This window comes from Aphelocoma coerulescens, chromosome 3, assembly GCF_041296385.1.
Source record: "Aphelocoma coerulescens isolate FSJ_1873_10779 chromosome 3, UR_Acoe_1.0, whole genome shotgun sequence".
In the NCBI taxonomy this organism is placed as follows: Eukaryota; Metazoa; Chordata; class Aves; order Passeriformes; family Corvidae; genus Aphelocoma; species Aphelocoma coerulescens.
This window is the reverse complement of record NC_091016.1, coordinates 78,753,053-78,765,610: the sequence shown is the minus strand read 5'-3', so window position 1 is coordinate 78,765,610 and position 12,558 is coordinate 78,753,053. Positions and strand designations below refer to the sequence as shown.

At 42.8% G+C, this 12,558-nt stretch overlaps 1 protein-coding gene across 1 annotated transcript in view; it reads right to left on the bottom strand.

Moving 5' to 3' along the window:
• METTL24 (methyltransferase like 24) overlaps positions 1–12,558 on the bottom strand; it is a 46,573-nt gene that overhangs the window by 19,299 nt on the left and 14,716 nt on the right. The window contains exons 2-3 of the mRNA XM_069008584.1: positions 7,161–7,259; positions 3,301–3,440 (exon numbers count right to left, since the gene is read on the bottom strand). Of these exons, the coding sequence (XP_068864685.1) occupies positions 3,301–3,440; positions 7,161–7,259 (239 nt within the window). The remainder of the gene's footprint in view (positions 1–3,300; positions 3,441–7,160; positions 7,260–12,558) is intronic.

The following is a 12,558-nucleotide window of genomic DNA, read 5'->3' as shown; positions in this document are numbered from 1 at the left end:
CCTATTTTTCCCGTAAAGAAGAAGGGAGCTCGGTTACAGAGCTCCACGCAGTGCCCTGCGGTGGGGGCAGAGGTGGGCATTCACAGCAGCACCAACAGCCCCGCGGGGCCGCCTTGCCCCGGCTGCGTGCGAGCGCAGGGAAGGAAGGGCTCGCTGGCACCGCTCCCCGCCGGCAGCAGGGCAGCGACGCTGACCCGGGACAGAGCGCAGCACAGCGGGGAGCGGTGTCCCTTGGCTGTGCCCTGCTCCCAGGGTTCACAGAGGGTCACGGTGCACAGAGCCTTGCACTCAGAATAGACACTGGGCTGCAGCTTGCGCTGAATGAAGCATCACACCGGGCCCTGCATCGCCCGGGAGCACAGTGAGAGCCAAGTGGCACAAACGCTGCTTTGTCTGCTCCAGCGCAGCTCTAGTGGACACCTCTAGCTGATCCAGCCTGAAAGCTGCGGGTGCTCCAGCGACCACAGCGACCACAGGACAGAGCTATAAACACAGGCGAGTTAAGGTCCAGCTTTCCCTTTCTCTGTTCCCCCTCCTCCCCTTCTCTTTCAAAGGAAGACAAGTGAGCTCAAGCAGCTCAGAAAAAAAAGAAGGACCCCCTGCCTGGATCCTAAAGCTCCTACATACACTTTAGGATGCACCTGAAATGGCATTTACACTGTATTGTGGCAAGACTCTTTAAACCTCTGCTGGAAAGTTTCTGAAATCCTACCCATTTATGTTATCCCAGCCTGAGTGCCTGCCTGTGGTGTTTGTAACTGACTAAGCTTAATCTAAGCAGATTTAGCACTAATAACTAGAGCTCACTAATGCATATTGCAATTATGTTTTGCACTGGGAAATCCTGTCCCCCGAGCACAAGCATTGCTGTCTCCGAGAAGTGGAAGCAACTAATACTAATCTAAAAAGATCCCCAGATGTTCCAGACACTGCTCACTCCCATTCACAAGCAACCTCTTCTATAGCATTCAAGAAGGCAAAGCCTAAGCAGCATGTTTTATTCCAGTTTTAAACACATATGCATTTAATTCAGGATTCCCAGTAACACTCCCACTGAACTTTCACATTTGTCCTCCATCCGTCCTCTCCGCAGAGAATGCTCTTCATTGGAAGTAGCTGCTCCCCATTTGCTCTTTATGAAACATATGAGATAACAAAAATGTTTAAAGGGGATTTTTGACTTAGAACAAAATTACTTTTCTGTCTGTCATAAACTAAAGGAAGTGAGTCTGAGGGGAAGAATTATGCAGTAATGAGCTCCAAAGGTTGCAGAAGTAAACTGGTGGATTGAAGACTGCTTCTCTGTAACCTCAAGTATTTCCCTTCTATTTTTTAGCTGCTTCATGTGATGCATCCTCGTTGGTTACTTCCCGTATGTGTTTATATGATGATGAATGGGAGCGCCGACATCAGTTTCAATCTCTGCTAAGCCCTAGTGTTCCATGACTACAGAAAATCTGGCACTCATGCTCCCTGGACCATACACAAAACAGCGCCACATATAAAGCACTGGAATATACACACTAGCTCAGTTTTGTTCAAAACCATTAGCAAAATATCTCAGTGCTGGTCAGCTTCATGCCTAATCTGCACCTCCTAGCACAGATGAAATCAACTCTGCGTTGTGCCTACCGGACAATTCAACAAAAATACCATTCTCAACCCACATTTGATCCTTAACAATAGGGTAAAAGGACATTAGCACAGGAGTTCAGGTCGAATAGTAATGATCATACAGCTTGAAGGATAAGGTCTAGGTTAATTCCACTGAACTTTGAGTACTTTGCCAAGACATCTAAAATCAGCAGCCACGTTATCCCGGGCTTCCACTATAACCAAAGGAAAGCTACACCTACCTCCAGAATGCTATTTAGCTTAGCTGATTTCCACCTGAATGTGCCTGCCTCTCCCTACTGACTACTGGAAGGGCCCTCAGGCAGTAACTCAGTACTACAGTCAAATAATTAAAGTTTGGAACTGAGCATGGGGTAACACAGCGTCTCTCCTAACTTTTATAGGAACATGAAAAGCTGAGAAGAAAAAAATCATGTAACCCTATATCTTGCATTAATGTCAAGTAAGTATAATTTGAAATATATTGTAAAGAACATTCAGAAAATAAGAAGCAACAGTAGTCAAGAGAAATCTTCTCTCCTGTATGGGAGATTTGTCTTTAAGGGGCATGCCCTTGTTCTGCCACAAAGCAGTGCTGCTGAACAAAACCTGACAGCACCTCCCTCTCTGAGGATCTTGGTCTTTACAGCTCAAATAAACTCAGCCGAAATATAAACCCACCCAAATGAAGCAAAACCACTCTCTGTGACTACAAGGCACCCTGCCTCACCTCCACACTGCCTGCAGGTGTTACCTGCCATGTACGTGCATGTTACACACCAAGGCTAAGGAATGCCACCCCAGCGCAGTTCCTTGCTATCCACCCTCTGTAAACCCGCAGCAGCAAAAGCACAGGAATAAACTGCACTGGTTCAAGGGAGATGAAGCCTTACAATACAGCTCTAACCTAAAGCTGCCTCCCAGGACAGCAAGTACAGCTTTATTAGGCAGCTCTGTGTGGTGATCTGTGTGAAATGAGCTCCAGATCCCAGTGCCGGTTCTCCTACTGCACCAGTGTGCTGATGGCCTGATGCACTCTGAGGACAGACTTCCCTCATCCTCCTGGGAGTCAGAATGATTTATTAGCAGGAAAACAGGCTGCATGTGTGGTTTTGCTACCTGTGAAAGCGCTTGTCCTGTGAAGAGTGAAAACTTCACTCTCAAGTGTTGTAAATATCATAAACACTGCAAATATTTTAAAGTAAAGCCACAGCTGCCTTTATCACTATCACTTTGGCACGTGTCACCCCTGAAGTGTTGAGCAAAAACACTCACATGGAAATGTACTATATTGCCCCAGAGGTAGTTAATGAAGTCTTATAAGTAATGCTGCTGAAATACCTGGCAATTATGCAAGTAATCTCTGCTCAAGTAAGATGCTGTAGGCTTCTCAGTTTACCCCTTTGATTTCCATCTTCCTCTATATGAACTACTACTCACAACTCACCATTAAGCAATTTGTTTTCATACCAATTTTAGAAAGGCAAAGGAAAAAAAAAGACGCTTATGGAGAAAGGTTTTTCCCTAAAAATAAAGTTTACAGAAGCACGTCAACACATGATAAAAACACCTGAATTAAGTTTATACCTTGGAAGACAACCTTGCTGCAGCCCGTGTGGTATGTATAGGGCTTTTTGAAGCTATTTGTTGTGAAACAATTTCCTTTCTTTTAAAGGGAGCACTTACCCAAGTGAATAGAGACGGCATTGCTTGCTTCTGATTCGATGGATGAGGCTAAACCTCTCATCAAGACAGATTGACCAGGGCTTTTTTGCAGTTTTGGAGTACCCTTTCAAGCTGTTCAGGTTCGTGTGTTCACAAGAAATCTGTTGAAACCAAAGGATTTATCATTTTAAGATAGGACTTTTAATTTGTTTGTAATTTGCCTTCTGGGGAAAAAGTGGAAAAAAAAAAAAGTTCATTGGTTTAATTTAAATCTTACTGTCAATCTGATACACGGCTACAAAGATGTGATTATTTTTTTCCTTGTTTGTCTGTTCTGCTTGGTGAAATTTGAGGCTTACATGATTCCCCAGAGAGCAATGCAGTTAGAAAAGCAGATAATTAAGCATTAGTACTATACCCAGATTCATTTTTCCATGAGGAAAAGATATTTCAACATTCACATATTTAATTTTTTTTTTCTTTCCAAACCTTGGAATGAATTCTGCGTCCTGAATAATGTTAAAATCAAGATTGTAATTACAAAGTTGCAGTGTCTCTGCAATGTGTACCTCACCCAGAGTGCCCTGGATCTCAGCTCCAGAAGGGATTTAATCATTACCCCAATGCCTTCTCCAACTACAAAGGGATTTAAGCAAGTGCTTAACTAAACAGAGGAATCATAGCATGTGTGTCTATGCTGAGCTGGCTTAGACATCTAGAGTTTAAAGCCAGGATAAAAACCCCACAAAAGAAGAGATAGAGACCCTTCAGGGAGGAACACTGTAAGTCAAAGCCCTTGCACAGACCAAGAAAGCAAAGACTGAAAATACACTGCATTCGCCAGAAACCTGGACATGTCAAAAATCACTGAGGGGTGAAGTCAGCTTTGCCAGCAGCTGAGCAGCAGCCTGAGACAGCCAAACCCACAGTGACTGAGCCAGCAAAGCCATGGCCCTGTAAGTGACACCCTAAGGAGGAGCCCCTGCCTGCAGCACCAGCTTTGCCTGTCTATCCAGCAGCTCAGGACAGCATTTCACCCCCAGGCCACAACATTCCACCCCACCTTCTTCCTCCAGAGCCACTCTGGAAAAGGCAGGCACAGAGCTGGAGAGTGCTGCACCCTTTCCAGAACACAGGAGCCAGAGCACAGCAGTCGATGGAAGCAGGTACAATTCGTACAGCTGTCGCCAGAGCAGTGATAAGGAGGCAAGGGGAAGCAGAAGGAAGCACCAAAGCTGTGGCTACTTCTGCCCAGGAAAGGCTGCACTGCTCTACACCAGCATCAGCATCCACAGTTCGTTCTTGAAGGGCTTTCCAAACCATGCAGCCTAGCCATCAAAGTCAGGTGTTGCAGGGCACAGGTTGCTAACATGTAGGTAAGAAAGCAAAGATGGAGAAGAGCTGCAGGAACCCAGCTGAGCTATCATGACGAAAAGTTGTTCTTTGGGCCCAGTGCCAGCCCTAGCTGCAGGAATGGGAGCTGGCACTGTCAGAAAGGCAACAACTAAAATGGTGGAAAGGACAGTAGTAGAGACTTCCTCTACAGCAGACTGCAGAGGTTCAGTTCTCAGTCTTAGCCAAACTAAGAAGCACAGCTCTGGTCCCACCTGGAACCACAAAAATGGAACAGTTTTACACAGAGGTGAGAGTAAAACCTGGAACTCAGCCTTTAATGTGGTAGGCACTCTCCACCATTTACCTTGTAATAAGTAAATAAAACACTCGTTCTTTAAGAAGTGTATGCTCTGAAAGATCATTACCTGGAGCATTACATTCAAAGAGCTGCACACTAAATCACCACCTCCCTGCTCCTGCTTGGCTCATAATTCCCATGGAAAATTCATAAAAGCAAATACAGCATCTCTTCATGCTGTTCTCAGGATTCACTAATTTTTAAGCAATGATTTGCACTGCACCCCTCTACCCATTTACCTTCAGTCACATAACAATCAAGGAATAAATGGCATTGCAATAATAAGCACTAATTTAAGACACAGAAGAATAATGTACTCTCTACAGAAAACTAAGATTCTGAAATGCTACCACTTAATTGACTCATGGCATTATGAGCAATTACAACAGCCAGAGTTTGGAGCAATTTTAACAGCTCTTGCTACTTAATAGGTCTTGCTATCAAAAAAAACCTCTCCAAAACAAACAAACAAAAAAAACCACCCCCAAAACCTGAACCTGCCTTTAGGACTGTCATCAGCCTGTTGCAAGATTTACTGAGGCACCAAGATCACATCCTGTTCTGGGCTTCTGCTCACTCCTATCATACAAACAATAGCAAAAGAAAGATGCTTCTTCTGATCATCAAATACCAGCACTGAAAAAGCTTTTTCTGGCCACACCTTGATCCTGCTGATATGGCACCTTCCTGCTCCAGCAGTTTGAGCCATTTTACGCTAATGGCATGGGGCTGAACTCAGGCACAGTAACTAGTAGACATTTTCTCAGCAAATAAGGAAAATGACATCCCATGCTCATCTACATAAGCAGGTTCCCATTTTCAGAAGTGCCCATACCAGTCATGGTGTTATCCTATCAGTTATTAATCTTGTAACATCTGCCAAGTCAGGAACAGGGATTCTTCTCATTTTTTGTTTTCACTTATGCTTATTCCCCCAACCAGGGTCAGTTACTCTGGGAACGAAACTACTAGCTGAGTGTGTCAAAAGCAATAAACTCTCTGTTAATTGATGTCCTTGTAGGCTTTGACCCAACTAGTGGAGTTTAGCAGCATCTGCCACTGTTTATTAAGTCACTGAGATGAAGGATGTTCTCAGCTTAATATGTCTGCCTCAGTCTAAACTTCTGTACAACAAATCAAACAGCTCTACACACATCTCTTGCTGTCCCCACATGCATCTTCTTGCATCCTGCCCTCTCAGTGCTGTCATGAGTGGCAGCAGAGATGTAATTTTATTGAGAATTTAGCCAGGGGTACCCACAAGCTGAAGGATACATGAACATTCTGCTATCCTCTTTTTTAGAGGTGTTTCAAATTAATCTCAGCCTCCAAAGCAGCACTGCATTAACAAAGAATTTCATACGTGAATGACATTTCAGTGATATTGGCACCTGGGGCTTTTTGCTGTTTTTCAGTGCAAGTAATGATGCTTTTAACTCTGTATTCAAGGGTCAGTTGCTGATAGACTTGGGTACCAAAAGCAGCTGCCCTGTTGGAATTGTGAGCATCCAGCATCTTTTCCCTTTTTTTATTACTCGAAATGCACATGCAAATGCTGCTATGCATAAGTGATGCCTCTGTTAAGACATGATGGCCCAATATCCATATATGTTGAATGCTGGAAGTATCCATCAACACAATCTGGATTTGGAAATGTCATATTTTAAGAAGCACATAAAGTAATTTTCACAGACATTGTTTTTGCCCTGAAAATATCAAGATTCTATTGGTATTGTTGATACAACTTGTACAAGTTAAGGTCTGATGCCTTGTTCTCATTTTACTGGGAATCTCGAATGCCTCCTTTTGAAGCAAAATGAGCCTGGTTATCATATTATTATTGAGAGGTGGAGTGGTTGAATACACTCTCTTGATACAGAGTGCTCTGTATTTTTCCATCTGAGAGGGAGAAAGGGGAGAGAGAGAAACACCACATCTAGAATTTCAGTCATACCATACCCTTGTCAGGACACAAACCCATCTGGAAATAAATAGCATGGAAATAATGCATTCTTTCTAACCTGTGTTTTGACCTTTATCTTCATGTTGACCATCTGCTAGGTTACGCAACTTTAGAAATAAAGCAGTTTCAAACAAAGTTTGGTGTGAGGTTAATTCCTCAGATATGAGGGAAAAATCTGTGCCAGGCAAAGTGTTTTCTAAATGGAGACTGAAACAAAAAACCTACCTGAGAAGTGCTAATGTACTTTAGGAACCTCGAGGCCTCATAGTTGAGGGAAGGGGTTGAACTTGCCCATGGTTGTAGTTCAATGTGCCATCTTACTGTCTGTAAAACAAAGCAAACCGGAAAATACCTTAAAGGCAGTGCAAGCATAGATTACGATGGCTAATAAACTAAGGAGATTTAATTTCAAACAAAAAGAGTTTCCTGAGGGCTTGTCTACACATGAAAAACATTTCAGAATAAAGCAGGGTTTCAGCTACAGTGAAAAAGCATCTAACTATGGTTTGTAATGATCAGCTTTGAAAGCAGATGTAGGTAATTCAGAAAGAAAGTGCTCCTCATCCAAGATACACGTGTTAATCCAGTTATTCTAGGACACCCAAGTATGCTGTGAGAAATGCATGAAGAAAAACAAGATCTGAGTAACTAAATCTTCTAGCAAAACATCTGAAAAGGGTGATATAATTTTAATTTCATATTTATCAAGGATCTCTGCTTGAACATCCACTGAAACAAGAACTTGGATTGCAAACACTGATCACCAAAGGAAACCCCTGCAAGAAACCTGTTTTCTTTTTTAAGATCTAGATTTTATTAAAAACAAGCTTCTAGTGGGCTTTGAGAAAAGTCCTCTTCCTCTCCCATGCTTGCCTGACAGATACACAAGAATTCTTTGTTTCCCTGAAAAAATATAAGTGTGGCTGCCTGTAGCCCTACCACTCCTTATTTTCATAGCCATAGCTTTGGTGGGTGCTTTCTGCACCCCCTGCAAGGCCCCTCAGCTCTGAACCTGGGGGATCCTGTCAGCTTTTCCAGAAACACTTCCCACATAGAGTGGGACAGAAAAGGTCTTTCAGACACGTGCTTGCAGAGCAACGGGGCTCTGTGCTCCCATCTGCGCCACCTTCTCCAAATTCTGCCCGCTGTCACGCTGGGAAGTTTAGACTTGTCATCTCTTGCCCTCAAGTAGATAAAAATACAAGCACGGTGTTAAGATGTACTAAATTAAGATTGATTCCTCATGGCTTTTCATCTTCAGGCTCTGTAACTCACTTCTACAGTTGGGCAGGTAGTATCAAGCTTCCCTTTAATCACCCTCAATTAACTGAGCTTCCATAATGGACAGGATGGGGTTTCTTCCTCAAAGGTTTATGCTGACATTCAATAAAATACAATCAGAAACCCCACTCGGGATTCCCACAGGGCTGTATTTCAAACAAAGCCCTGGAAAACATGTAGGAAATAGCAATTAGCTGGAAAGGATGGAGGCAGATCAGAGAGGTGAGGCACTGAGCCCCCAGACAGGACTGGTCTGTGGCACCAGAAGAACCAGCACGGCGACAGCAGGGATCCTCTGATGCCAGAGAGGAATGCAGGAAAGAGAAGGTAAAATTAGAAAAGAAAGATTATTAAAGAGGACCACCAGACCAGATGGCATTTGCGTTGAGCTGATATCACAAATTCCTATTTTTGCAGCCTAAGTAAAATAGTCTACAGTGAGTGTGAGCCAGGTTTGTATGAGGTTTATTGTTCCTTTAGGGTTTATTTTTCAGATTTGTTGTGGGTTTTTTGTTTGTTTTGGTTTTGTTTTTGTTTTTTACTGTTAAGAGATGCTGAAAAGGATATTGAGATTTTTTTCTCCCCCAGAAGCAGACAAAAGTAGCATTTCTCACCCTGAGACTTCCCGCCCGCAGCAAACTTGGACTCCTATACCCTGCACAGCAGGATCCTGGAAGCAAGCTAGCAAGCCAGCTCTACAGCAGCATGTCCCCCTGACCTCTGCTTGCAGCAGGCAGCCTGCAAACAGCGAACAGCAGGAGGATAGGTGCACACCAGGGAGGGAAATTCGTGTCATCTTTCAGAATGAGTCACACTACACACGGCTGAATAACGTTTGCAATGACAGGAATGCTGCTGTTTCAACAGGCTTGAAAGCTGAAATGAAAATGAAGACTGACAATCGTTTTCAGGGGGAAAAAAAGAAAAAACAAAAAAACCAACCAACCAAAAAAAAAAAAAAAAAAAAAAAAAAAAAAAAAAACACCCAGAGACCTACACATCTGTGCCCAGTTACTTTGAAATCTATTTGTGTGAGAAGTAGCTCATTAAGTAGAGGAATTGCAGGGTGGCCATTGTGGTACTGTTCAGCAAGAATTCCTTCTGCAGAGCTGACAGGGAAGGAAAAAAAATCTCTATAATGAACCACGTGAATGAGGTTCTTTTTCAGCAGAGTGCAATATCCAAGAGTCACTGCAGCTTACACTCGGGTTCTTAAAATCTTAAAGACGATAAACTAGCCTTCCCACTGACTCCAAACTATTGATAAACACATGAAAATGAAATAAAAACCCCAGTGACTTACTAATGCAGTTTCACTAAAAAATGGGGGGGGGAGGAAAAACAGAAAGAGATCAAACTTTTATATAGTTCTTTAAATTTAGCAGCACTACATAAATGCTACTTTTGTGACAGATATCAGACCCGAGACTCCTTTTTGACGACAATGCTTTTGAATAGCTTCTCTAACTTCACACTTAGTCCCTGGCCCCTTAGGAAGCAACAGCCTATTTCCATTCACTAAGGAACACATTAGAGAGGCCTGTTCCTAACACCTCCTGAACACCCCTACAGGGCGCCTCAATAGCTGCCTTACAATTAGATTCACAATGAATGGGGTGAAAATCCAACACATCTCTCGGACCGGGTGCACCCCCCCAGAGGGTAACTCACAAATGTCGGTGATGCGTTTTGGGTACTTTCAGGAATACAAAACATCCTCTTGAAGGAGCCGTTCCATAGGTACATTGGTAGCCTTTGTTGATGGTTTTTCAGGTAATTTTCAGCCTGTTCCATAGTGTTTCCATGTAAGCCTTCTCAAATAAACTCTACAGGTGCTTCGTGAAAATCAGGTTTATCCCTGATAAAAAACAATCCTTATTTGAGAAGTTCTTCCCCCTCTTGACTTTGCAATTTTATTTACTCAGAGCGAACCTGTCTGTGGCATCGTGATTTGGATTTTCTCACCTGTACTGTGGAAATCTCTAGAATGACTGAGAGCAGGTCCCTGTGGCTGCTGTACAAACAGGCTGAGGAGCAGCTCCTTTCACAGTGGGCTTTACAGCAAGAGGAGCAGAGGAGCTATTACAGCCCAGGTTATACAGCCCCGGATATGAAATTCAGAAAGGCATTGCCAAGGCTGCCAAGGAGGAGCCAGAAAATGGGTTCAGACAATCTGCATTTTTGCCTATTACCATAGGTGTGCTCTCTCCCTAGGGTAAGGACTCATCCAACCAGACACCATGACTGTGTTTCCCAAACATCAACATATCCATATTCCGCAATACAAAGAGATGACAGTACCTGGAAAGTTACAATGCCTTTTAAAAAATATCATACTGAATATCCTAAAGTATCCCTCTGTATATAGGTTCACTTACAGACACATTAACCGAAATCAGTATTGTAAGAAAAATCAATCTTCAGCAAGACTTTATCACAAACACTGGCTGGACATTGACTTCAGCTACTCCTGAAGGGTAATGGATATCCAGAACTGTTTTTCAGAGTGATGTCTAAATTTTCACCACATGAGATAACCAACAGAGTAAAAAAAATCTTAAAGTGATGCCATTGCTTTGTTAGGAAAACTAGGCTGCATTTGAAGGTCTGATTTTTTTCCAGGTACTTCACACTTCAGGATAAGGGCTGATGTTTCCTTCAGACCAACCTGACCGTCATCTGCAGAGACTTCTCTCTGCAGACCACTTCGTCCTAGATTTTCTTCTCCCTCATAGCCATCTGTGATAGTCATTTGATAATCCCTTAATAATCTGTAGTATATGTGTGATGTACTTTTAAAGGACTGTTATTTAAAATCTGTCCTAAAAATCTGAAATCATAATATAAAATTTAAATAAAAATGTGCAAAGGGCTCACAAACCATCAGGTCTAAAATTGTAGGTCTGCAAAATGATTGGCTTTTCCAGCCTAAATTTACACACAAATTATTAAATTCTTTCCAGACCAATCCTAGTTTCAGTGCACTAGCTCAAAAAGCCCAAACCCTACCTTCCCTTCTGCTTATATTAGAAAGGGAATTAGAAAGTTTTTTGTATTTTCGTTTTTTTAAACTCAGTACCTGTTTTTCCCCCCTATTTAATGTCCTTCCTTTTTAACAGTCAATTAAAATACAGAAACACATTAGCCATTTTTATAAACAAAGTTTGGGAATCCCATTACCCTGCCAAGCAGTCTGTTGCTTCCAAAGAAACAAAAGACTTGTCAATATATACACAGATGTCTTAAGAAAATCTCTGACTAAATCATGCAACAGTTTAATTTTTTACATCTGAGGCAGGACCAAACGTGAGTGGAAATCATTTGTGGCAATAAATTCCATCAGAAACCATAAATATTTGCTACCCATAGAAACAAATGACATACACATCTTCATCTCCAATTATTCTGTCTGTATCCTGTGTACCACACACTCAGCAGAACAGAACCTGCTCACGGGTGAAATTTTGCTGGGTTTTATCAGTTTGAAATGAAATGTATGGGATTCAGATTCAGATTGCAAAACTTCAGACATCTAGATGGCAAATTTATTAGATTGTACTACAGAAGGCGTGCTTTTGTGAGAATAGATTGATCCCATATGATTAACAGAACTTGGACATAATTTTATTTGTGGTCCCTCTCAAGCACCTGTGGCCTTAAGCATAATAGTTTGTTGTGGTCTTACTGTTTGGGGTTTTTCCCTCAATTCAAAAGTACCCTACATAGTGAAATGTGCTTACACCAAATCCTGGCTTTGCAGGACATGCAAACAACCACGTGTTGACGCCTCATGAGGGACACGCGACCAGCGCGAAGCCTGCTAAGGAGAGTGGGAGGGCAGCTGAGGGTGGAGGCAGCCAAACCTGGCACGCTGCTCCTCTTGCTGACAACTCCAGGAGCAAAGAATCCCTCATGAACGCCCACGTTTAGTTTCAGAGGCAATTAGCTGGTTTATTCCAAGGGAGAGCCAGGAGGGAAGAAACACTCCTGCATGCAGACAGCTATCGAGGAAGCTCCCACAGTGGGCTGGGAAGCTAAGTTATTTGACAGGACAGATGAGGCAGACAGGCTCTTTAAGAGAATGATTCATCTCACTAGAGAGTAGACATCTAAAATAAGTAAGGTGAGTCAAGCACTGGAAAAGTCCATGGCTCTCCATGACCTGCAAAGGAAGCCTGAAGGATGGGCTCACGAACACTTACGCCACAGACCCTCGACATCACAGAAGAGAAACCCCAGACCAGACACTCACACACCCCATGCTGCAGAAAAACATGCATTTTAGAGGGCTGAGCCTACTCTTTAGCTGTGAGCCTAAAGCAACATTTAGCTGCACTTTATT